Below are 26,781 nucleotides of genomic sequence, written 5' to 3'. Positions count from 1 at the left end.
TCATGGAGCCGAAATAAGCTTATACGATGAGAAAAAAAATCACAATAAAAGTCTTCGAATATAGCAGCGTTTTGGTTTGCTAGACATATGGTTCAAATGGCTCTGAGCACTATGCGACTTAACTTCTGTGGTCATCAGTCGCCTAGAACTTAGAACTACTTAAACCTAACTAACCTAAGAACATCACACACATCCATGCCCGAGGCAGGATTCGAACCTGCGACCGTAGGAGTCGCACGATTCCGGACTGAGCGCCTAGAACCGCGAGACCACCGCGGCCGGCTGCTAGACACATAATATACTGATAGCTAGCGAGCCGACGAAGTTAAATATTGTTACTATGACAGCGAGGTAGGTGGCAGTAGAAGCGTACAGAGTGTTTCTTTTGTTTTTACCGGTAACAGTCAGTTTGAAGGTTAGTTTTGTCGAATGAAATTCGTTTTTAATTCTTATTTGCCCTCTGTTATTTGTATTTCTCTGTCAGCATGGACAAATCTTTAAATGTAAGTACAGAAAGTCACGTATCATGCACTTCTAAAGACATGAATAGCTGAAAATGCAGGAAGTATGACGACAGTTTTTTAAAAAATGAACGCAAACAGTCTCGACCGCAAAAACATTTATTTTGTGGTAACCGATTGTGGTCAGTTTTTGACTATCTTCAGTCCTTGTAACTCCACGAACGCCAATTGCCCGCTCTATTCACCACACCGCCTACCATCATGGTATGAATGTCTGACGATGGTCAAAAACTGACCAAAAACGGTTACCATAAAATAAATATTTTATGGTGGAGACTGTTTGCGTTTATTTTTAAAGTATTTTTTGCCAGGTCGCTGTTCTTCACGAGAAATGTTCTCAAAAATTTATGACGACAGGTATGTTAGTTTGCTTCCTAATAAAATGAAACTACATTCGGATTCATTAACGGTAGACATCATCTGTCTACTCGGCAGAAGATTACTGAAGTGATCGCGGTCTTAAAAATCTACAGATAAGAGTCATTTTCACTGGACCAGAGGTGGGAATCTTCCTACATGGCGGTAAGGCGCCCTGAAGATGGCGTAAGATATCACCGAAACTGTTTGCCCAATAAAATAACGATTTGAAAATTTAGACGGCTTAAAGGTGTTTTGACCTGACACGCTCAACTGGTTCTTGATGAATCAGTAACAATAATCAATGACGTTAAATCAAGCCGTCTTCAGTGTTGATCGTTTTCAGTACTGTATGAACATAATGGAAGCAGACATAAAACACGAATACTCCCCACCGAGATTAGATGGTTATCTTGGGGTGAGACCTTAACAAGATTATTCAAATTAAAAGCAGAATTACAAGTTTTTATGATTCATACTTCTTTTGAATTGAAAGACCGTTTGAGTGGCCTGAGTTGGTTGTTCAGATTAGGTTTTCTGGCAGATATATTTCGAAAAATTAATTACTTAAATCTATTGGATTGTTTGGGGGAAGATACCAAACAGCGAGGTCATCGATCTCATAGGATTAAGGGAAGGACGGGGAAGGAAATCGACCGTGCCCTTTCAAAGGAACCATCCCGGCATTTGCCTGGAGCGATTTAGGGAAATCACGGAAAACCCAAATCAGGATGGCTGGACGCGGGATTGAACCGTCGTCCTCCCGAATTACATCTATCTTTACAAGCAAACAGACAAAAGATTTCAGTACTAATAACAAAATAACCGCCTTGAAAAATTACATTTTTGGATTGTTAATGATGGCAACAGGAAACTTTTTAACTCTGAATGTGATGGTTGGTGAGCCAGCAACATAACCAAGTGAAATATTTGAAGAACTGGTCCAACGCCTCCATGATATGTGTGCATCTTTTGAGACGTATTTTCCTGAAGAGCAGAATACAAAACTGAAAATGAACGCTTAGGTTCAGAATTCTTTTGTGCCTAATTCGCAGAAGCTGAAATCGTTATAGGTACAAAAAGCTGGGCTAAAGCCTGAAATAAGTTCTGCAGAAATTTTTACGAAGTCTCAGACGGTGTTCAGGAAAGATAGATTAGGCAGAATTGGGGGTGGAGTGTTTTTGTCTCTCAGTAGTGGTTTATTTTGTCGTGAAGTCGAAGTAGATACTCCGTGCGAATTGGTATGGGTGGAGGCTATACTTAACAACCGAACTAAGTTAATAATTGGCTCCTTCTACCGACCCCCAGACTCCGATGATATAGTTGCTGAACAGTTCAGAGAAAATTTGAGTCTCGTAACAAATAAATACCCCACTCATACGGTTATAGTTGGTGGGGACTTCAACCTTCCCTCGATATGTTGGCAAAAATACTTGTTCAAAACCGGTTGTAGGCAGAAAATATCTTCCGAGATTGTCCTAAATGCTTTCTCCGAAAGTTATTTCGAGCAGTTAGTCCACGAACCCACGCGAATTGTAAATGGTTGCGAAAACACACTTGAACTCGGAGCCACAAACAATCCAGAGCTAATAGAGAGTATCATGACTGATACAGGGATTAGTGATCACAATGTCGTTGTAGCTAGGATCGATACCATTTCTTCCAAATCCACCAGAAACAAACATAAAATAATTTTATTTAAAAAAGCGGATAAAGTGTCACTAGAAGCCTTCCTAAGAGACAATCTCCATTCCTTTCGAACTGACTATGCAAATGTAGACGAGATGTGGCTCAAATTCAAAGATATAGTAGCAACAGCAATTGAGAGATGGAACTGATCCCCCATGGTACACAAAACAGGTCCGAACGCTGTTGCAGAGGCATGCGAAGTTCAGAAGAACGCGAAATCCCGAAGATTGGCTAAAATTTACAGCCGCGCGAAATTTGGCACGGACTTCAATGCGAGATGCCTTTAATAGGTTCCACAACGAAACATTGTCTCGAAATTTGGTAGAAAATCCGAAGAAATTCTGGTCGTATGTAAAGTACACAAGCGGCAAGACGCAGTCAATCCCTTCGCTGTGCAGTGCCGATTGTACTGTTAGCGACGACTGTGCCGCTAAAGCGGAGTTTTTGAACGCAGTTTTCCGAAATTCCTTCACCAGGGAAGACGAATGGAATATTCCAGAACTTGAAACACGAACAGCTGCTAGCACGAGTTTCTTAGAAGTAGATACCTTAGGGGTTGCGAAGCAACTCAAATCGCTTGATACGGGCAAGTCTTCAGGTCTAGATTGTATACCGATTAGGTTTCTTTCAGCTTACGCTGATACAATAGCTCCCTACTTAGCAATCATATACAACCGCTCGCTCACCGATAGATCTGTACCTACAGATTGGAAAATTGCGCAGGTCGCACAAGTGTTCAAGAAGGGTAGTAGGAGTAATCCATCGAACTACAGACCTATATCATTGACGTCGGCTTGCAGTAGGGGTTTGGAGCATATACTGTATAAAACATTATGAATTACCTCGAAGGGAACGATCTACTGATACATAATCAGCAAGGTTTCAGAAAACATCGTTCTTGTGCAACGCAGCTAGCTCTTTATTCGCACGACGTAATGGCCGCTATCGAAAGGGGATCTCAAGTTGACTCCGTATTTCTAGATTTCCGGAAAGCTTTTGACACCGTTCCTCACAAGCGACTGCTAATCAAGTTGCGGGCCTATGGGGTATCGTCTCAGTTGTGCGACTGGATTCGTGATTCCCTGTCAGGAAGGTCGCAGTTCGTAGTAATAGACGGCAAATCATCGAGTAAAACTGAAGTGATATCAGGTGTTCCCCAGGGAAGCGTCCTGGGACCTCTGCTGTTACTGATCTATATAAATGACCTGGGTGACAATCTGAGCAGTTCTCTTAGGTTGTTCGCAGATGATGCTGTAATTTAACGTCTAGTAAGGTCATCCGAAGACCAGTATCAGTTGCAAAGCGATTTAGAAAAGATTGCTGTATGGTGTGGCAGGTGGCAGTTGACTCTAAATAACGAAAAGTGTGAGATGGTCCACATGAGTTCCAAAAGAAATCCGTTGGAATTCGATTACTCCATAAATAGTACAATTCTCAAGGCTGTCAATTCAACTAAGTACCTGGGTGTTAAAATTACGAAGAACTTCAGTTGGAAAGACCACATAGATAATATTGTGGGGAAGGCGAGTCAAAGGTTGCGTTTCATTGGCAGGACACTTAGAAGATGCAACAAGTCTACTAAAGATACAGCTTACACTACACTCGTTCGTCCTCTGTTAGAATATTGCTGCGCGGTGTGGGATCCTTACCAGGTGGGATTGACGGAGGACATCGAAAGGGTGCAATAAAGGGCAGCTCGTTTTGTATTATCACGCAATAGGGGAGAGAGTGTGGCAGATATGATACGAGAGTTGGGATGGTAGTCATTAAAGCAAAGACGTTTCTTGTCGCGGCGAGATTTATTTACGAAATTTCATGCACCAGCTTTCTCTTCCGAATGCGAAAATATTTTGTTGGGCCCAACCTACATAGGTAGGAATGATCATCAAAATAAAATAAGAGAAATCAGAGCTCGAACAGAAAGGTTTAGGTGTTCGTTTTTCCCGCGCGCTGATCAGGAGTGGAATGGTAGAGAGATAGTATGATTGTGGTTCGATTAACCCTCTGCCATGCACTTAAATGTGAATTGCAGAGTAATCATGTAGATGTAGATGTAGGCTGAAAATAAGCGAAACGAAGCCTATGAATCCTTTTTAGAAATGACAGCACAATCAAGTATGTAATCATTGTTCAAAATAATATCACTTGACCTTTCGTGCACGTTAGCTACATACAACTTGCCACACAGGATGTGACTGTTCTTCTGTTCCCAGTAACATGCTTCTGTCAAATTGGATTCTCGCCATTTGCTGCGACAAAGACGCAACAGACTGGATGCTGAATCCGACATGCGTCTTCAACTCTTTTCTATCAAGCTTGCATCAAGCAGTAGATAAAAGATAAAAATCAACTTCATTTCTTCTGTTAACTGGAAACAATTTTATCAATTTACGGTGGAAACAATATAGTGTTATTTTGTGTATTATATTGGTGTGTGTTCTTTTGTACTTGTTACTGAAGTCAGTACTATATTCTGTACCTATTACAGTATCATTTTCATTAAATGATTGTAATTAAAGAATGAACATAAGACCAGGTTTAGCTTATTTTTGGGGTCTGTAAAATATTTAGTACTTCAAAAGAGTTGCGACACCAAAATAGTTTGCGAACCCATGCTCTAAATCACCTGTAACTGAGTTACAGCCACTGTGTTCGCCGAGATCCATCACGGGTAAAAGCACATGCTGTGTAGGCAAAAGTTAAAATTTGATACAAAATTCGTTTCTGGAGCTTCTTAGAAATGTAACTTGCCTGCCTGACGTGATTATAAGCGTCGGAATTAAACAGATAAGTAAATTAAGGTGTTCTAATTATTTTCTTTCTGAAATTCCTGCTTAAAGACATCGCATATTTAAGAAAGAATGTTCCTGCTGCACAGGAAGGTTTCGAAAAATGTTATGTGTTATGTGATACTCACTCAAGATCGTCGTATAGATAATTGTTTGAAGTGTTACGTTTTTTGACTAAAGCTCTACAGACTTATACGGTTTTACGAAATTAGTTGTAAATAATCCGTCATGGTTCAGAAGGCAACATGATGTTAACACGAGTATTCGTTTATTACAGGAACTACCCCTTCATCAGTCTTCATGAAAACTGACTTAGCGTCCTAAAGGAATGAATTACCAAAGTCCTACGATTCTACGGAACATAATGAGAAAAAAATGAAGTAATTCTATCGTTAAAGTAAATAATGTGCCGTAGTACACGCCAATCTGTAAATAATCAGTATGTAGACATATTTAAATATAAATCGTTTTAAATACCCTGTAAACTGATTCATTTGGTACAAACCGGTGATAATTCGAATATTACTTATCATGAATACTCAGTTCTGCATGGGAATGCCACCTTGTGATTAGCAATTAAGAGTCAAAGGATCTCTATGCACTGATTCGTGTTCCTGCGGTAAACCGTGTCCCTCGGTGAACGAAGTTTCCCCTCTACACGATGCTCGCCAATTTATTGCATTTATAGACACTCATAATACGGTATTCTCGCTCACTGCTTTACATACGTGGTGTTTCTGCATGCCACTACGAGATATGGCAGTGAAAAGCAGCAGGGAAACGGCGGCTTTCCACGTCCAAAACAGGACTTAATGCAGAATAACAGGAAGTTTAAACGAGCGGCAGAATCAAATTTATGAGAAGGAATTGGCGGCGGATCCAATAAAACAAGTTGGAAGATGCGCTGCGAATCGGAAGCTCGCGGATCGATAGGCACCGGAGCGAAAACTGTGAGGAAGACTTCTGGCGAGCCAGGTGGGCGGAGAGGCGGCGCGCTACCCGAAACCCGCGGGCTTCTGTAGGCTTGTCTTACGTCCAGTGCGCAAGCACTTCTGCGACGGGACGTAGTACCTACAAGACCGACGCCTTGTTCTTTTTTCCCTTATTCGTTTCCATACCTCCTGCTAAGTTATTCGAACTACCTACCTAGTCTTAAGCATTCTTTGGCAGCATCATGTTTCAAAAGCCTCTAATCCCTTCTGCACTGTACCGTTCATCACCCGTGTTTCATTTCCATACATGGCCACGCTACACATGAATACTTCCAGGAAAGACTTCCTCACATTGAGGTGTGCAGATCATTCTCACCAGCCATCTCTCATTTTACTTTTTACGCACGAGATTACCGTACAGGTTAACTTCCATTAAATTTTCTATTTCATACACCAACTTCAATGAACATACTGGTAATTTACACTAGTGGCCATTAAAATTGCTACACCACGAAGATGACGTGCTACAGACGCGAAATTTAACCGACAGGAAGAAGATGCTGTGGTATGCAAATGATTAGCTTTTCAGAGCATTCACACAAGGTTGGCGCCGGTGGCGACGCCTACAACGTGCTGACATGAGGAAAGTTTCCAGCCGATTTCCCATACACAAACAGCATTTGACCGGCGTTGTCTGGTGAAACGTTGTTGTGATGCCTCGTGTAAGGAGGAGAAATGCGTACCATCACGTTTCCGACTTTTATCAAAGTCGGATTGTAGCCTATCGCGATTGCGGTTTACTGTATCGCGACATTGCTGCTCGCGTTGGTCGAGATTCAATGACTGTTAGCAGAATATGGAATCGGCGGGTTCAGGAAGGTAATACGGAACGCCGTGCTGGATCCCAACGGCCAAGTATCACTAGTAGTCGAGATGACAGGCATCTTATACGCATGGCTGTAACGGATCGTGCAGCCACGTCTCGATCCCTAAGTCAACAGATGGGGACGTTTGCAAGACAACAACCATCTGCACGAACAGTTCGACGACGTTTGCACCAGCATGGACTATCAGCTCGGAGACCATGGCTGCGGTTACCCTTGACGCTGCATCACAGACGGGAGCGCCTGTGATGGTGTACTCAACGACGAACCTGAGTGTACGAATGTCAAAACGTCATTTTTTCGGATGAATCCAGGCTCTGTTTACGGCATCATGATGGTCGCATCCGTGTCTGGCGACATCGCGGTGAACGCACATTGTAAGCGTGTATTCGTCATCGCCATACTGGCGTATCGCCCGGCATGATGGTATGGGGTGCCATTGGTTACAAGTCTCGCTCGCCTCTTGTTCGCATTGACGGCACTTTGAACAGTGGACGTTACTTTTCAGATGCGTTATGATGCGTGGCTCTACCTTTCATTCGATCCCTGTGAAACCCTACATTTCAGCGGGATAACACACAACCGCATGTTGCAGGTCCTGAACGGGCCTTTCTGGATACAGAAAATGTTCGACTGCTGCCCTGGCCAGCACATTCTCCAGATCTCTCACCAACTGAAAACGTCTGGTCAATAGTGGCCGAGCAACTGCCTCGTCACAATACACCAGTCACTACCCTTGATGAAATGTGGTATCGTGTTGAAGCTGCATGGGCACCTGTACCTGTGCAAGCCATCCAAGCTCTGTTTGACTCAATGCCCAGGCGTATCTAGTGGTTGTTCTGGGTACTGATTTCTCAGGATCTTTTCACCCAAATTGCTTGTAAATGTAATCACATGTCAGTTCTAGTATAATATATTTGTCCAATGAATACCCGTTTGTCATCTTCATTTCTTCTTGGTGTAGCAATTTTAATGGCCAGTAGTGTAGATTAACAACGCCTTACTTTTCTTTCTCATTATACAATTAAACTTACTACAGTCATTACCATCATATTATTTACACATTAACTGTGCCTTGGGGAGAGAAACAGGTAATGAGGTTCTGCACACAAGCATCTTGAAAGTCGTTGAGTGCCCACCGCCAGGCCGACGGCGTAAGCTACCCTTTGTGATGTTCAACTCTAATCCAATCACAAAGGTCGGGTGGCGTGGAGACCACCAGGATACAGCACTGCCTGTGTGTAGACTGCAGAATAACGTGGCCGGTAAGTGCGCAATCGGCACGGCACGCATGGGGAGAATAGTGAGGGGGAGGGGGTTGCGAGCAGGCGCTGTAGGGGAAATGCCGAGCGCTGGAGGGGAAATGCTGTTCTAAACCGAAGTCTAACGTCACATTTTTTTGTAAATATCAAGTGGAGCCCCTAGACATCCATAACTGCATGGTTACCATTCAAAAAAGTCTGTCTCCTCTGCTTTGATTAGTATCTAAAAAGGAATCATGCTGAAAATGCAACAAAAGTCACAATGTATTTCCAATCAGCTTGTTAACCATTTGTAACTTTCAGAGAAGTGTCGTGAGTGGCGAATTTTGACTAAAATTTACATTTCTCTTGTTTCTGTGTTAAAACTTGCTCCCTTTGCTCACTAACATGTTGTGCAGAGGCAATTGCAAGACAACTCTGAAACAGTGGTGTATCAAATTTATTAAATGGGGAACTGAGGAAAATAAAGGTAAATAGCTTACCAAAAAGCTCATCCTTGGTACAAAAATAAACATGTAGTGACTTCACTTGTTTTCCAAAACCCATGCCATTTCTCATCTCATCAGGTATGGATGGTCCTTAAGAATTACATTTTTCGTCTAAATAATTAGTAGATAACGGAATAACATGGTCAGTAACGAAGTTTTGCATAATTGAGCTATCATTTGCCAAAACCTCATTTCATTATCTAAAATAGTTTATGAAATATGAGAAATGTCACAGATATTTCGTTCTGGTTTAATCGCTGGTGCATGCGATCGCAAATGAATCTGCTACAACAGATCAATTTTTTTGAGATTGGTGAGAGATGGAGACCTCCACCCAAGCATAAAGAAAAATTCGATATGTTAGCTACACTACTGGTCATTAAAATTGCTACACCATGACGTGCCCAAATTGCGTGAAAATGTAATCACATGTCAGTTCTAGTATAATATATTTGTCCAATGAATACCCGTTTCTCATCTGCATTTGTTCTTGCTGTAGCAGTTTTAATGGCCAGTTGTGTAAGTTTCATACATAGCAACATACTATGTAATATGCATCAAACGCAAAATCATAGCGGCCCTATTTTTCATTGCCAACTTTTTCGAAAATCGCACCATATCTTACTTAAAAGCAAATATCACAATAACTATAACCATTAACGAAATTATGCGCACATTACCATGAATCTGACATATAAAGCTACAAGTAACGTAACAATGAAAGTTTTGCCAAATAGTTTCTGTAAAATCGTTTGAGAAAGACTGTAGGGTGTGTGCCTTAGATCTGTCATGAAAGAGCGTCGCAGAACAGCCGAAAGGGGCAAACAGTGTCGACCCCTCATTCCAAGCAAACGAATGAATTTTCCCAGCGCTTTGGACGAAAATGGGTTACTGCACGTCTGCCACTATATCTTGCGCAGTCTCTAACACAGCTCTACGGCTGGATATCACATTAGGCAGTAACTGTTTTGATGCGATATCTTTCAAAACATTATTGTGAACCACAGCTCAGATCTTCTATGTATCCTTTACTCGGGATATTTCGAAGCACGTGGGAACAAAGTTTCAGGACTCTTCCCATCTGTGCTAGCCTATGGATTGTCCGGCCCAGCTTTTACAAATTTCGTGCTAGCAAAAATTATTATTACAATACTGGAGGGGTGTTCAACGCCAAGCCCTGCACTTGGCCTTAGCTGCAGGGAGAGACCATCTGAACCAAGTTTAGGAGGGAAGTTAAGGGAAACTGTAGAGGACTAGATTTAGTTCAGTAATTACGCTGTTATTCCACGTTTGATCTGAAGCCGGAGGCGCACTTGTGCTGGGTTCAGAGTTCTGCAACTTGGCTGAACTTCGCTGATGAGCAGTGGAGACATCATGCACATCAGCCCTTTTGACACGGTCGTTACATGAGGTTTTGTTAATATTGCAGCGCAGTGGTAGCAATATTGGGGAATGTTCTGATAGTCTGATTAGGTCACGTTGATAAATTTCACATTTTCAGATCATCTGACATGTGTGAGAGGCAGGGGGCCATTCACACATTCTTGTCTCACTGTGTAGTTATTTAGGTCGGTACTAATGTGTTGCATAATCTAAATGCAACTCGAGATCTTTTAATCGTGTTTCCTTCTTTCGCACCGTCGATTCTAGTCTATTTCGGTCTTAATCTCTGACTGTCTCCCTGTTTCCTCTACCTTTTTACGCTGTTTTTTCCTTTATATTCTTTCATACAATTATACTTGTCCTCTTTTGCAAATTCAAGGGAAATTTTGTGTTACGTCAAACGCCTTCATTGAAATGATGGCATTTTCCAGTGATATCTCGCTGATGGCGGCCCAGATGTTATTCTTTTTGTCCTTCATTCTTTTTTATTCAATTTTAAAATTAATCCAACGTCTTTTGTGTTTTTAATGATCATTTCTGTTGGACTAGCCTTAATAAATTACATTTTTATCAACTCAACCTATCTCATTTAGTAGCTAAAGGTTTTATCTTTGCAAATATTAGTAACGAGATATCTCAGCCACAAGCTGATGTGTTAAACGTAGTAAAGGGGTGATCCAGTGCAGAAGCAGTGCGCAATAACACGGTAATCATCAGCTTCGTGAGGACGCTCTGCTTCACTAGATGTAGGGTGGCACGGATTAACACAACTTACCTTTCTGTCCACTAGATACCTCATAGGAAAGCTGACGTGTTATACGTTTTAACCAGCACTGGGCACAATTCACACCAATATCTACACACACACATTGCATAAAAAAAGGGATAGATCTGATGCTAACAACTACCGCCCAATCCCATTTCTGATATATTTATGCTAAAGTCTTGAAAAAGTAATGTATTCAAGAGTAGCATCACATATTTGTAAAAATGAAGTACTAACAAAATGTCAATTTGGTTTTCAGAAAGCCTTTTCAACAGAAAATGCTATATATGCTTTCACTGATCAAATATTAAATGCAATGAATAACCGAACATCATCCATTGGGATATTTTGTGATCTCTCAAAGGCTTTTGATTGTGGGAATCATGAAATTTTTCTAGATAAGCTTAAGTATTGTGGTATGAGTGGGACAGTGCACAAATGGTTTAATTCATACTTAACTGGACGAATGCAGAAGGTTGAAAGTAACAGTACAAATAGCCTACAAAAACCAGCAGAGTCCTCTAACAGGGGAGGTATCAAGAATGGTGGCCCACAGGGTTCAGTCTTGGGTCCCTGATTGTTCTTAACATATATTAACGACTTGCCACTCTGTATTCATGAAGATGCGAAGTTAGTTCTTTGTGCTGATGATACAAGTATAGTAATCACACCCAAGAATCAAGAATCAGCTGAGGAAATTGCAGATAATGTCTTTTAGAAAATTATTAAATCTGCAAATGGACTCTCACTGAATTTTGAGAAAACACTGTTTATATAATTCTGTACAATAAATGGCATAACACCATTCATAAATATAGGCTATGAACGGAAGTCTGTTGCTAAGGTAGAATACTCAAAATTTCTGGGTATGTGCATTGATCAGAAATTGAATTAGAAGAAACACATCGATGATCTGCCTGAAACGGTTAGGTTCAGCTATTTGTGGTATTAGAGCTATTGCAAATTTTGGTGATAAATATACCAGTAAATTAGCCTACTATGCCTATTTTCATTCACTGATATCATATGGCAACATATTTTGTGGCAATTCGTCATTGCACAAAAGCGAGTAATCAGAACAATAGCTGGAGCCCACCCAAGACCACCTTGCAGACATTTATTTAAGGAACTCGGGATATTCACAGTACCTTCGCAATACATATATTCACTTACGAAATTTGTCATTAATAACCCATCCCTATTCAAAAATAACAGCGAAGCACATAGCTACAACACTAGAAGAAAGAATGATATTCACTATTATGGATTAAAACTCACTTTGGCACAGAAAGGGGTGAATTATGCTGCCACAAAAATATTTGGTCGTTTGACAAATAGTATTACAAGTCTGACAGATAGCCAACCAACATTTAAAAGCAAATTAAAAGAATTTCTGAATGACAACTCCTTCTACTCAATATATGAATTCTTAGATATGAAGTAGCAACTGTAAATATAAATTAACTATTTTGTGTAAAGAAAACTTATGTTAAAGTGACACATTCCACATCATTAAGAAATGTCATATTCATGATCTATGGAACAAGGATTAATGTATGTATGTATGAATGTATGTGGCTAAGAATGCAAATATCATTACGTTAAACATCGATGTGCGATATATCGATGTTCTGAAAATAAGATGATGGAAATGAATATTGCCTAAGAGATACCAATGTATCGAAACACTGACGTTTTTTCAAATCATTGATGAGAGCAAAAACTACCAGTTTGTGTGTTTTTACTGTAGTACGAAATGTGTGTGTCAAAGAAATTAATTAACCGCTACTAAAAATAAGATAATTTCGGTAAATTTGAAATCGAATTACAGTTTTATATTTTCAAGTCTCAAAACAAGTATACAGCACATAACACCAAATCGCTCTAAAACAGTATTTTATTTTTTCTCTTCTTACTAATCAAAGTTGTATTTCAAAATTTAGAAACTGAATATAAAAACAACAGTTTTAAAAGCCGTTCCCCTCTGAACGATTACATTGCTGATTTATTGTCGCCTTTGGAAAAAAAGTCGTTTGCTTGGGAGCGACATTGCTACAATTGGTAAGTAGTTGACGAGGGCCTTATATACACCTGGGAACATAGATTTAATGTCTTCCCACATTTCAATAGGATTTTGAGTGATCGGAACAACACTGAACCAGTATACTCGTACGTCTGAAATTCGATCTCCAGTGTACCAGTGGATGACGACGGCCTAAACTTAATAGTACTATGTGCTAAATGTTCATGACATTTCCATACATCAAAAGTCTTGTCTCCTTTTTCTGACTCGTTGGAAGGATAGGTGTTGTTGGTATTAGTGGCGTTCCATAATTAAGATTAATCCAGCAATTTACCGTTTTCACTAGTTTAATAGTTCAAGTTACTGCTAAAAAGCAAAATTACCACAGCCTTATCTCTTTTTTATATCACCAATTTGACAAAAAAGTATAAAGACTACTGGAAGTCAAGCAAACTTTTACTGTGATGGCATGATTAAAAACAGAAAAAAACGTCGAAATGAAACCTTGCTCAAAATAACATCTATGATTTGCAACTGGGAACGTCGATGGCAAACATCGATATTTTCCTATTAAAACAAATGTGTTTCTAGATCTTAAATATGGCTGCGAAACAGCAAATGTGTAATTCTGAGGAGGCTGAAAAATCAGCCAGCCAGTTGTAAATAAAGGTTTATTTGCCTTTGATTAAGGTTTCGATATGTGTAAAAATATTTTCTTGAGAAGTAATGGTCTTGTTTATTTATTTATTTACTCGTCAAGTTCCGTAGGACCAAATTGAGGAGTAAATCTTCAAGGTCATGTAATTACAACATAAAAGTAATAACAGATAAAAATAAAATGTTTATGAACCCAAAAAAAGGCAAGCCATAAATTTAAGTGAACGCAATCAACAATGTAACATAAGAATCAGGTTTTAAAGCGCGTGGATTACTGCTAAGCTTTTTGAATTCTTGTGTTAGCTTATTGAAAATGGATGCACACCTTTCTGCACAAGAGTTAAGGAAGTCCGATCCAAATGCAGGTTGGATTTCTGCCGAGTATTAACTGAGTGAAAGCTGCTTATTCCTGGGAATAAGCTGATATTGTTAACTAGAAACGACAGTAAGGAATATGCATATTGAAAGGTCAATGTGACAATACCAAGACTAGTGAACAGGGGTCGACAAGAGGTTCGCGAACTTACACCACTTATTACTCGAACCTCCCGTTTCAGAGCCAAAAATATCCTTTAGAATGGGAGGAGTTACCCCAAAATATAATACCATTCGACATAAGCGAATGAAAATAAGCGAAGTAGACAAATTTTCGTGTCGAACGATCACTTACTTCAGATACCGTTCGAATAGTGAAAATGGCAGCATTAAGTCTCTGAACCATGTCCTGAACGTGGGTTCAAATGGCTCTGAGCGCTATGGGACTTAACATCTTAGATCATCACTCCCCTAGAACTTAGAACTACTTAAACCTAACTAACCTAAAGACATCACACACACCCATGCCCGAGGAAGTATTCGAACCTGCGACCGTAGCGGTCGCGCGGTTCCTGACTGAAGTGCCTAGAACCTCTCGGCCACTGCGGCCGGCCGTGAACGTGGGCTTTCTACGTAAGTTTTCTATCTATCTGAACACTTAGAAATTTTAACTGTTCAGTTTCACTAATCATATGCCCATTCTGTGAAATTAAAACGTCGGGTTTTGTTGAATTGAGTGTTAGAACTGTAAAAACTGAGTCTTACTGCGATTTAGTATTATTTTATTTTCTACGGGCCTTGAACTTATATCATGAACTGCGCTATTTGAAACAGAGCCAATGTTGCACACAACTTTACTGCCAAACTAGTGTCATTAGCAAACAGAAATATTTTAGAATTACTCATAATACTAGACGGTACATAATTTATATAAATAAGGAACACAGGTCACTTGGGCACCTCCCATTTTACCGTGCCCCATTCAGACTCCACGTCACAGCCATTCTCAACACTGTCTGTTGTTAAAGTAAGGAGTGCTTCAATTGTGAGCTACTCCCGATATTCCGGAATGGACCAACTTGTTACATTAGATGATGGTACATGTAATCTACTATACCATCATGTGATGTAACATGGCCATTACTTCTGAAGAAGAAATTTTTACGAACATCGAAACCTAGGTCAAGGGCTAATAAACCTTTATTTGCAACTGGTTAGCTGATATTTCAACTTCCTCAAATACACTACCGGCCATTAAAATTGCTACACCAAGATAAAATGAAGATGATAAACGGGTATTCATTGGACAAATATATTATACGAGAACTGACATGTGATTACATTTTACCTCTGTCCCTAATAACGGCCTTGATACGAACGGTCATTGAGTCAAACAGACCTTGGAGGACGTGTACAGGTACAGCTGCTCATTCAGCTTCAACACGATACTACAGTTCATGAAGAGTAGTGACTGGCGTATTGTGGCGAGCCAGTTGTTCGGCCACCATTGACCAGACGTTTTCAATTGGTGAGAGATTTGGAGAATGGAGAATATGCTGGCCAGGGCATTAGTAGAACATTTTCAGTATCCAGAAAGGCCCGTACAGCACCTGCAACATGTGGTCGTGCATTATCCTGCTGAAATATAGGGTTTCGCAGGGGTCGAATGAAGGGTAGAGCCACGGGTCGTAACACATCTGAAATGTAACGTCCACTGTTAAGAGTGCCGTCAATGCGAACAAGAAGTGACCGAGACGTGTAACCAATGGCACCCCATACCATCACGCAGGGTGATACGCCAGTATGGCGATGACGAATACACGGTTCCAGAGAGCGTTCGCTGAGATGTCGCCAAACACGGATGCGACCATCATGATGTTGTAAACGGGTCCTGGATTCATCCGAAAAAATGACGTTTTGCCATTCGTGCACCCAGGTTCGTCGTCGAGTACACCATCGCAGGCGATCCTGTCTGTGATGCAGCGTCAAGGGTAACCGCAGCCACGGTCTCCGAGCTGATAGTTCATGCTACTGCAAACGTCGTCGATGTTTGTCGTCTTGCAAATGTCCCCATCTGTTGACTCAGGGATCGTGACGTGGCTGCACGATCCGTTACAGCTGTGCAGATAAGTTGCCTGTCATCTCGACTGCTAGTGATACGAGGCCGTTGGGATCCAGCACGGCGTTCCGTATTACCCTCCTGAACCCACCGATTCCATGTTCTGCTATCAGACCAACGCGATCAGCAATGTCGCGATACGATAAACCGCAATCGCGATAGGCAGAATCCGATCTTTATAAATGTCGGAAACGTGATGGTACGCATTTCTCCTCGTTACACGCGGTATCACAACAACGTTTCGCCAGGCTGCGTCGGTCAACTGCTGTTTGTGTATGAGAAATCGGTTGGAATCTTTCCTCATGTCAGCACGTTGTAGGTGTCGCCACCGGCGCCAGCCTCGTGTGACTGCTCTGAAAAGCTAAACATTTGCATATCAGGGCATCTTCTTCCTGACGGTTAAATTTCGAGTCTGTAGCACGTCATCTTGGTGGTGTAGGAATTTTAATGGCCAGTAGTGTGTGTTTGTTTGACAGTGTCGGATCTCTAAGTGTGTGCGCTGGCGGCAGGTGGACGAGACGTACCGCAGCGGGTCGTCGGCCGACCTGTCGGCTCTGCCCAGCGTGCCGGACGTGCTGCCGGGGTCGGCGGCGGAGCGCGCGCTGCAGCTGTGCGCGGGGGTGGCGCCGCCCGCGCGGCCGCAGCCGCCGCCGGACTCCCTGCTGGACGAGCTGGTGACGCGCAGCGCCGCCTTCCCGCTGGGGTGGCCGGTGGCCGGCGTCCGCTGCGCCCGCCTCCTCCAGAAGCCGGACATCGACAAGGTGAGCCGAGGCTCCTGTCGGCCACGCTCGAACCACGAGAAAGACAGACCGTGGCACGTACCAAACAGTGCGTGACACTGCACGTCTTAAGATTGCCAGCAGCCCTCTCCGGTGGAGAGCGTGTAACTATTTCAGACGAGTTTAATAATTCCTGATTACGTGTTTAAATATATGCAAGTTCTCTATAACACATTAAAAAATTAAGAATTATAGAGGGTACCTTTTCGATTAAATCTTGATTTCTCGTGGGCCCTGCACGGGGCTGAGCCTTCGCCGAGTGTGGTAGAGAAGCCGACTAGTGTGACGTCGCAAGTTCATTGTAGGGCCCGTATATGTCTTTAGCTCAGGGGCAAGGTGTTTAAAGTGATAATGCACTCTCGGTAGTCTCCAGAGGCCATTCTCGGCTTTATCTGGTTCACAAACTGAGCAGTTTCCTTGCGAAAATAGACGCGCGTAAAATAGCTGCATTAGCTCTGTTAGCGATTTTCGAAGAAGAGCAGAGAAAATCGTGAAGAAAATTCTCGGCTCGTCAATTGACTGAACAGCGAATTGCTAGTGGTGGAACGCTATATAAGGCTGTACAACCATCTGACATATGAACTAGTAGAAGTTATTCGTTAACTCAACTGAATTTTCATCCCATTTTCGGTTTTAAGTTGAAAATAATTAACGTACAGAGTCTAATGTCAGTTCGCCCATTCACCATATCCATAGTCTCGATGTTTCATTGACTACCAACATTCTGAAATAACGCACTTTATGACACAGAGTTCAAGAACGAGATTCGTTTCGTAATTTCATTCAGATAGAAGCGTAGATTTTTGTCGAAGGTGCTTACGATCGTGTCCGCATCCGTAGTGTAGCGGTAGCTTTACCGCCTACCACGCTGGGGACCCGGATTCGATTCCCGACAGGGGACTGGGTGTTGTGAGTCCTTCAGCATCATTTTCATCATCATTGACTCGCAAGTCACCGATGTAGTGTCACCTAAAAAGGACTTGCAATACGGCGGCCGAGCTACCCCGAATGGGGCCTTCCGGCCAACAATGCCATACGATCATTTCATTTCATTTATCATTGAAAAAAATATTTACCGGCAAGATACAAACATGAGCCAGTTCATTAGCCAAGGTTCTAGCTAATGGTTCTAATGGCTATGAGCACTATAGGACTCAACTTCTAAGGTCATCAGTCCCCTAGAACTTAGAACTACTTAAACCTAACTAACCTAAGGACAGCACACACATCCATGCCCGAGGCAGGATTCGAACCTGCGACCGTAACGGTCACGCGGTTCCAGACTGTAGCGCCTAGAACCGCACGGCCACCCCGGCCAGCGCCAAGGTTCTGTATTACAAGCTACACACTATATTGGAACGTGGTATTCCAAGCTGTAACGTCACCAGTTCCTCGGCCACGTGCGTTTTCACGTCCCACAAGAGGACGGCTTAAGCATTACAATTTAGAGTTATAATTTTCGGACCCTCATATCGTAAATAAGATGGTGTAATAGTCGGAAGTCTATCAGAAACGAATGTGACTGTCGGTGAAACAGTGTTGAACAGTTACGCTCACATGAACTGAAACTAGACGAACGGACGTGAATACACCGTAGAAATTTATTGTCGCCACGTGTCACAGTCCGCGCGGCTTCCCCCGTCGGAGGTTCGAGTCCTCCCTCGGGCATGGATGTGTGTGTCGTCCTTAGCAGAAGTTAGTTTAAGTTAGATTAAGGAGTGTGCAAGCTTAGGGACCGATGACCTCAGCAGTTTGGTCCCATAAGTGCTTACCACAAATTTTCAATTTCCATATTTCACAGATATACAACGAATGGTTCAAATGGCTCTGACAAGGGAACCTTCTCATCGCACCCCCCCCCCCCCCCCTCAGATTTAGTTAAAAGTTGGCACAGTGGATAGGCCTTGAAAAACTGAACACAGAACTATCGAGAAAAGAGGAAGAAGTTGTGTGGAACTATGAAAAAAATATGCAAAATATACAAACAGAGTAGTCCATGTACAAGATAGGGCACATCAAGGGAAGTGCGAGCTCAGGAACGCCGTGGTTAGCGTGAGCAGCTGTGGAACGAGAGGTTCAAAATGGTTCAAATGGCTCTGAGCACTATGGGACTTAACATCTGTGGTCATCAGTCCCCTAGAATCTAGAACTACTTAAACCTAACTAACCTAAGGACAGCACACACATCCATGGCCGAGGCAGGATTCGAACCTGCGACCGTAGCAGTCGCGCTGTTCCGGACTGAGCGCCTAGAACCGCTAGACCTCCGCGGCCGGCGGAACGAGAGGTCCAGGGTTCAAGTCTTCCCTTGAGTGAAGAGTTTAATTTTTTATTTTCAATTATTATCTGTCACCAGTGTCGTATAGAATATATCAGACGTGTCGTCCTGTGGAGGAATCGGTTGACAGACAGCAAACGTATTACAGTGAACAGAGAAGTCAATGAACGAATAGACAGAACATAAAGAACATAAAGAAATTAAAATTTTCACTCGACGGAGGATTTGAACCAAAGACCTCTAGTTTCGCAGCTGCTCACGCTGACCACAGGATCACAGGGCTCCTGAGCTCACGCTTTCCTTGATGTTGCCTATGTCGGACTACTCACTTTGTATATTTTGCTTATTTTTTTCATAGTTGCACACAACCTCTTCCTGTTCCTGTTGATCTGTGTTCAGTTTTTCAAGGCTTATCCACTGTGCCAACTTATAACTAAATCTAAGGGGGGTGCGATGGGGAGGTTCCCTTGTGAGCTCTATGGGACTTAACATCTGAGGTCATCAGTCCCCCTAGAACTTAGAACTACTTATACGTAACTAACCTAAGGACATCACGCACATCCATGCCCGAGGCAGGATTCGAACCTGTGACCGTAGAGTTCGCGCGGTTCCAGACTGAAGCGCCCAGAACCGCTCGGCCACGGCGGCCTGCTACAACGATTGGATAAAAATATAGAAACATTAGGAGAAATACATGCTTGAACACAAACGCAGATGATAACCATACTCGCACATTGCGCCGTTTGTCTTTGACCACGAATGGTGTTGTATTGAATTAAGGTAAATATATGAAATATGTCAGGCGACAGGCCACTACGTCGACTAAGCGCCATTACGCTAAATGCTATTTGAATACGTAATTCCGTAACCTAGGCAATTCAAAAGCTCCTCTCGAATAGGCCATGGAGGCTCAACTGTACCGACCGGCCGCCGTGTCATCCTCAGCCCACAGGCGTCACTGGATGCGGACATGGAGGGGCACGTGCTCAGCCCACCGCTCTCCCCTCCGTATGTCAGTTTCCGAGACCGGAGCCGCTACTTCTCAGTCAAGTAGCTCCTCAGTTTGCCGCACAAGGGCTGAGTGCATCCCGCTTGCCAACAGCGCTCGGCAGACCATCCAAGTGCTAGGCCAGCCCCACAGCGCTTGACTACAGTGATCTGATGGGAACCGGTCTGTGCGTCGCTGTGCAACTAGCTGCAAGTCGACGGTTGACATTCCGCTACCACAGCGGAATGTCAGCGTGCACCGCCCTTCTTAGGTCCTGCACTTCCGCACTCGAGCCCAAGTCTTTGGCCTCAATCGCGGCGTGCATCTTCTCGTCTATTTTTTTTATTAAGGTCGGCACTGCGGCAAGGCCGTTGGCAGGCAATTCATAAACACAGGCTGAAATATATAACGTTTCACCAGCATTGTAGCAGTTAACTATCACAATGTATAGTTCTTTAATACGTGCAAATGAATTTATCTCATATATCAGACGCAAATAAAAATATTAAAATATTTCACTGGAGACGAGCGGGCGCAACTACAGTCATGAAAGTCGGCAACAATACCAGACGTTTCTTTGAATAGCTTTAAGATAACAGTCGCGATAAGATGGATTTTGTTAACGCATTGCGATAGCAGTGCGCCAAGCGACCAGCAACGACTCTTCTCAATCGGGTACCGGAAAATGCAAATACTATTGTTTATACTGATTTGTAACATACTTTTTACGTTAGGGAGCGTTTGTAGTCCCATAAAAACCGACAATAAGTTGAAAACGACACTAAATTTGTCACTGCACGACAATTTATTTATGATTCTCGTGAAACGTAGAGATATTTAGTGAAGACTATGTTTTGCTTTAATAACAAAAAATTTCTGTAAACACCAGAGGTCGTGACGTCATATATCTACCCAACAAAGTGGAGTTTTGTTAGCTATACTGTGGTAAATATGGAACGTACGAAACGTGTACAGAATGTAATACCTACATTATTTAACGCACCAATTAAGCAACCATACCTGTAGCTAAAGAGAAAATCACATGGACGTGATTAGAAAACGTCAGAAACCATAAAATATTCCCCAACACCGCGGAAACGACTGCCAGAATTGTTTCTATAAGGTGCGTTCAAAAGGAAACGAGCCAGAGGCGTAATTACAGAAACTAGTACCTGTATTTTTGAAGTATTGACCCTGTCTGTTGAGAACTTGTCCCACTGTGACACAGGCGGTGAATGGCTGCCTCATAAAATTCCCAGGGCTGCGATGTTAACCAGTTCCACTCGTACAGAGTGAAGTCGTCGTCCGAGGTGAATCGTTTGCCCCTCAGAGCCTTTATGAGGGGACCAGAAATGGCGTAATCACAGGGAGAGAGGTCCGGGCTGTATGGAGGGTGGCCGAGAACCTCCCTTTCGAATTTCTGCAGGAGTGCCGCGACTGTGTTGGCCGTATGAGGCTTTGCACTGTCGTCGAACAGAATGACCCCACGGGTGAGATTGCCTGCTCGTTTTTATTTGATCGCTTGGCGAAGGTTGGTCAAGGTTTGTGAGTAACGCTGGACATTCACTGTTGTCCCGTGCTGCAGGAAGTGGATCAGAAGGGGGCCATTTTTGGTCCTCTTAAAAAAGCTCTGAGGAGCAAACGATTCACCTCAGACGACGACGTCGAGCTGTGCCTGCGGAACTGGTTAACATCACAGCTCCGGGAATTTTATGAGACAGCCATTCACCGCTTTGTGTCACAGTGGGACAAGTGTCTCAACAGCCAGGGTCAATACTTCCAACATACAGGTACTCGTTTATTTAATTATGCCTCCGGCTCGTTTCTTTTTGAACGCCCCTTATATGTTTGAGCCAATAGCCACAGAAGGCAAGAATCTTCAACACAATCCCTTTTGAAGCAAAAGTAATTGCATTTTCAAAAATATTCGTGTGTTAGAAAGTCGAGTGAAGTGTAAGAATTGTCGAATCATGAGGCTTCATACAGATATTCTACTTGTCAATCAAAGAGCCTATCATAAAAAGAATAGCCAATAAGGGAACTAAATGTTTCTCATGCATGAAATAAGTGTTTATATTCTCTTGCTTTCAACGGAGTAAGCCACAATTACATTCGAAAGTACTTCTTTATGAATTAATTGTAACTTATATCACTGATCCAGTGAGATTCGGCAATTTTTACATTTATTTCACGACCATTTGTGTGTCTTGGTAATTTTATCGACGGTAAACCGCCTACAAAAAGTCCAAAACAGAACGCTAAACGAGCTTTCCACATCCTCACGCGATTCCCCATGGCTCACAGAAATAAACACAAAAGATCAAAATCGCTTCTCCTGCAATAGCAGTTTGTCAGTGCATTCATAGAGCCGCTTTCGGACTATTTCTCGACGTTGTTGTTGTTGTGGTCTTCAGTCCTGAGACTGGTTTGATGCAGCTCTCCATGCTACTCTATCCTGTGCAAGCCTCTTCATCTCCCAGTACCTAATGCAACCTACATCCTTCTGAATCTGCTTAGTGTATTCATCTCTTGGTCTCCCTCTACGATTTTTACCCTTCACCCTGCGCTCCAGTACTAAATTGGTGATCCCTTGATGCCTCAGAACATGTCCTACCAACCGCTCCATTCTTCTAGTCAAGTTGAGCCACAAACTCCTGCCCAGTTCTATTCAATACCTCCTCATTAGTTATGAGATCTACCCATCTAATCTTCAGCATTCTTCTGTAGCACCACATTTCGAAAACTTCTGTTCTCTTCTTGTCCAAACAATTTATCGTCCATGTTTCACTTCCATACATGGCTACACTCCATACGAATACTTTCAGAAACGACTTCCTGACTCTTAAATCTATACTCGATGTTAACAAATTTCTCTTCTTCAGAAACGCTTTCCTTGCCATTGCCAGTCTACATTTTATATCCTCTCTACTTCGACCATCATCAGTTATTTTGTTCTCCAAATAGCAAAACTCCTTTACTACTTTAAGTGTCTCATTTCCTAATCTAATTCCCTCAGCATCACCCGACTTAATTCCACTACATTCAATTATCCTCGTGTTGCTTTTGTTGATGTTCATCTTATATCCTCCTTTCAAGACACTGTCCATCTGTTCAACTGCTCTTCCAAGTCCTTTTCTGTCTCTGACAGAATTACAATGTCATCGGCGAACCTCAAAGTTTTTATTTCTTCTCCATGGGTTTTAATACCTACTCCGAACTTTTCTTTTGTTTCCTTTACGGAGTGCTCAATATACAGATTTAATGGCATCGAGGAGAGGCTACAACCCTGTCTCACTTCCTTGCCAACCACTGCTTCCCTTTAGTGTCCCTCGACTCTTATAACTGCCATCTGGTTTCTGTACAAATTGTAAATAGCCTTTCGCTCCCTGTATTTTACCTCTGCCACCTTTAGAATTTGAAAGAGAGTATTCCAGTCAACATTGTCAAAAGCTTTCTCTAAATCTACAAATGCTAGAAACGTAGGTTTTCCTTTCCTTAATATTTCTACTAAGATAAGTCGTAGGGTCAGTATTGCCTCACGTGTTCCAATAATTCTACGGAATTCAAACTGAACTTCTCTGAGGTCGGCTTCTACCAGTTTTTCCATTCGTCTGTAAAGAATTCTCGTTAGTATTTTGGAGCTGTGACTTATTAAACTGATAGTTCAGTAATTTTCACATCTGTCAACACCTGCTTTCTTTGGGATTGGAATTATTATATCCTTCTTGAAGTCTGAGGAAATTTCGCCTGTCTCATACATCTCGCGCACCAGATGGTAGAGTTTTGTCAGGACTGGCTCTCCCAAGGCTGTCAGTAGTTCTAATGGAATGTTGTCTACTCCCGGGGCCTTGTTTCGACTTAGGTCTTTCGGTGCTCTGTCAAACTCTTCACGCAGTATCATATCTCCCATTTCATCTTCATCTACCTCCTCTTCCATTTCCATAATATTGTCCTCAAGAATATCGCCCCTGTATAGACCCTCTATATACTCCTTCCGCCTTTCTGCTTTCCCTTCTTTGCCTAGAACTGGGTTTCCGTTTGAGCTCATGATATTCATACAAGTGGTTCTGTTTTCTCAAAAGGTCTCTTTAATTTTCCTGTAGGCAGTGTCTATCTTACCCCTCATGAGATAAGCCTCTACATCCTTACATTAGTCCTCTAGCCATCCCTGCTTAGCCATTTTCAACTTCCTGTCGATCTCATTTTTGAGATGTTTGTATTCCTTTTTGCCTGCCTCACTTACTGCATTTTTGTATTTTCTCCTTTCATCAATTAAATTCAGTATCTCTTCTGTTACCGTCCGCAGGTCGTGGTCGTGCGGTAGCGTTCTCGCTTCCCGCGCCAGGGTTCCCGGGTTCGATTCCCGGCGGGGTCAGGGATTTTCTCTGCCTCGTGATGGCTGCGTGTCGTGTGCTGTCCTTAGGTTAGTTAGGTTTAAGTAGTTCTAAGTTCTAAGGGACTGATGATCATAGATGTTAAGTCCCATAGTGCTCAGAGCCATTTGAACCATCTCTTCTGTTACCCAAGGATTTCTACTAGCCCTCGTCTTTTTACCTACTTGATCCTCTGCTGCCTTTACTATTTCATTACTCAAAGCTACTCAGTCTTCTTCTACAGAAACCAAAATATTGTTTCAATGCAATGTTTTAGTTTCTGAACAGAAACTAAAACATTGCATTGTAACAAGCGTTCAGTGCATAGTGCTGTGGAATGTTGAAAAAACCGCAAATTGGCGTTCATAAGAAGAACAACAACACCAAAAATGCAACAGGAGCGTAATATGTAAGAAATTGTCCACGCAACCTGCGACTGATGATTCCTTGTAGAAAATAAAGGTGAAACGCGTATGGCACTACAATTATGTTTAATTCAGTTGCTGTCAGACGGTCCATAAGTAAAAATTATCAATACACCGTAAGGTTATTACTGTCTTTTTGGTTTTTATGACCCTGTGTTCTATCAGTTGCTTCAGGTTAAATATCTGTTCTATACAACCTCTTCCCTTCCTGAATCCCGCTTGGTAGTCGCCAACTGTACTTTCCAGCTGTTCTTCTACTCTCCTGTCTTTCAGTCAGTTGCTACGAACTGACACCTTTTCGACACGAAGTCACGAATCCAGTCGCACAACTTAGCCAATACTGCATGTGTACACAATTTGATTGGAAGCCGCATCTGAGCAACGGTGTCGAAGACCTTCTGGAAATCTGGCATCAACTTGAGATCTCTTGATATAACCAGTAGCAGCGCCAGCGAAACCCGGCGCCGCTCTACTGCTTGTGTCCGGGTGTCCGCAGGAGACGCTGGTGCGGAACGTGGACTCTGCGTACCCGGTGATGCACGAGAAGGTGCTGTACCTGCTGGTGAGCTTCCTGGAGTTCAAGAGGCAGCACGGCTCGGCGCCGGAGCGCTCGCTGTACGCCGACATGTCGGTGCTGGGCCTCGTCGACCGGCTGCTGCAGCGCCGCGCCGCCGCCTTCTACGGCGACAGGGACGTCTACCTGCTGCAGGTACGTGACGCGCTCACTCCATCACGAAAAGCCACTTGTCAAATGGCCTATTGTCACAGTTCTTAGGATCTTCAATTTATCACTGATTACCAAACGCTAAACGAAGGCCTAACATTCTACACTGAAGAGCCAAACAAACTGGTACACCTGCCTAATACCGTGTAGGGCTCCCGCGAGCACGCAGAAGTGCCACAACACAACGTGGCATGGACTCGACTGATGTCTTAAGTCGTGCTGGAGGGAGCTGACACCATGAATCTTGTAGACAACCGTATCATCTGCGAACATTCTTACAGAACATCCGACGCTTTCCACTAGATCATTTATATGTACACTGTAAACAGTAACGATCCTATTACACTTTCTTGGGGTACTCCGGAAATTAGCTTTACATCTGTCGATTTTTTCCGTTAAGAGCTGCGTGCTGAGTTCTACCTGTAATGAAGTCTTGAATCCAGTATTACATCTGGTCCGCCACTCGATAAACTCGTATTTCTTTCATCAAACGGTAGTGCGTGAAGGTGTCAAATGCTTTGCCGAAGTCAAGAAAAACGGCATTAACATGAGCGCCGTTACCAAGCAAGCATTCGGGAGGTCCACGGTTCAAACCCGCGTCCTGCCATCCTGATTTGATTTTCCGTGATTTCCCCAAAATGCTTCGGACAAATGCCGGGATGGTCCCTTTGAAAGGGCACGGCCGCTTGCTTCCCCATCCTTCCCAATTCCAATGCGACCGATGAATCTCTGTTTGGTTCCAACCTGAGCGCCATTGTCTACAGCGCTATGGATCTCATGGAGGAACATTGTGAGCTGAGTTTCGCAAGATCTGTGTTCTCGAATCCAGAGGAGATTTCCGTTCTCCTAAAACATCGTAATTCCTTAGCATAAAACATGTTTCATAAGTCTACAATAGATCGATGCCAACGGTTATAGATCGACAGTTGTGTGCACCTATCCTGCGGCCCTTCTTGAAAACGGGAATGACCTATCCTTTTTCCAGTGGCTAGGCAGCCCTCGTTGCGGCAGCGATCCACGATAAACTGC

At 42.8% G+C, this 26,781-nt stretch overlaps 1 protein-coding gene across 4 annotated transcripts in view; it reads left to right on the top strand.

Annotated features, from left to right (window-relative positions):
• The window catches only part of LOC126272507 (uncharacterized), a 561,656-nt gene that overhangs the window by 436,183 nt on the left and 98,692 nt on the right, over positions 1–26,781 (top strand). For all 4 annotated transcript variants that reach the window (XM_049975404.1, XM_049975401.1, XM_049975403.1 and 1 more), the window contains 2 exons: positions 16,695–16,946; positions 25,525–25,737. In XM_049975404.1, coding sequence (XP_049831361.1) covers positions 16,695–16,946; positions 25,525–25,737 — 465 coding nt within the window. The remainder of the gene's footprint in view (positions 1–16,694; positions 16,947–25,524; positions 25,738–26,781) is intronic.

This window comes from Schistocerca gregaria, chromosome 5 (genome assembly GCF_023897955.1).
Source record: "Schistocerca gregaria isolate iqSchGreg1 chromosome 5, iqSchGreg1.2, whole genome shotgun sequence".
Taxonomy (NCBI): Eukaryota; Metazoa; Arthropoda; class Insecta; order Orthoptera; family Acrididae; genus Schistocerca; species Schistocerca gregaria.
This window is presented reverse-complemented; position numbering and strand designations above follow the sequence as displayed.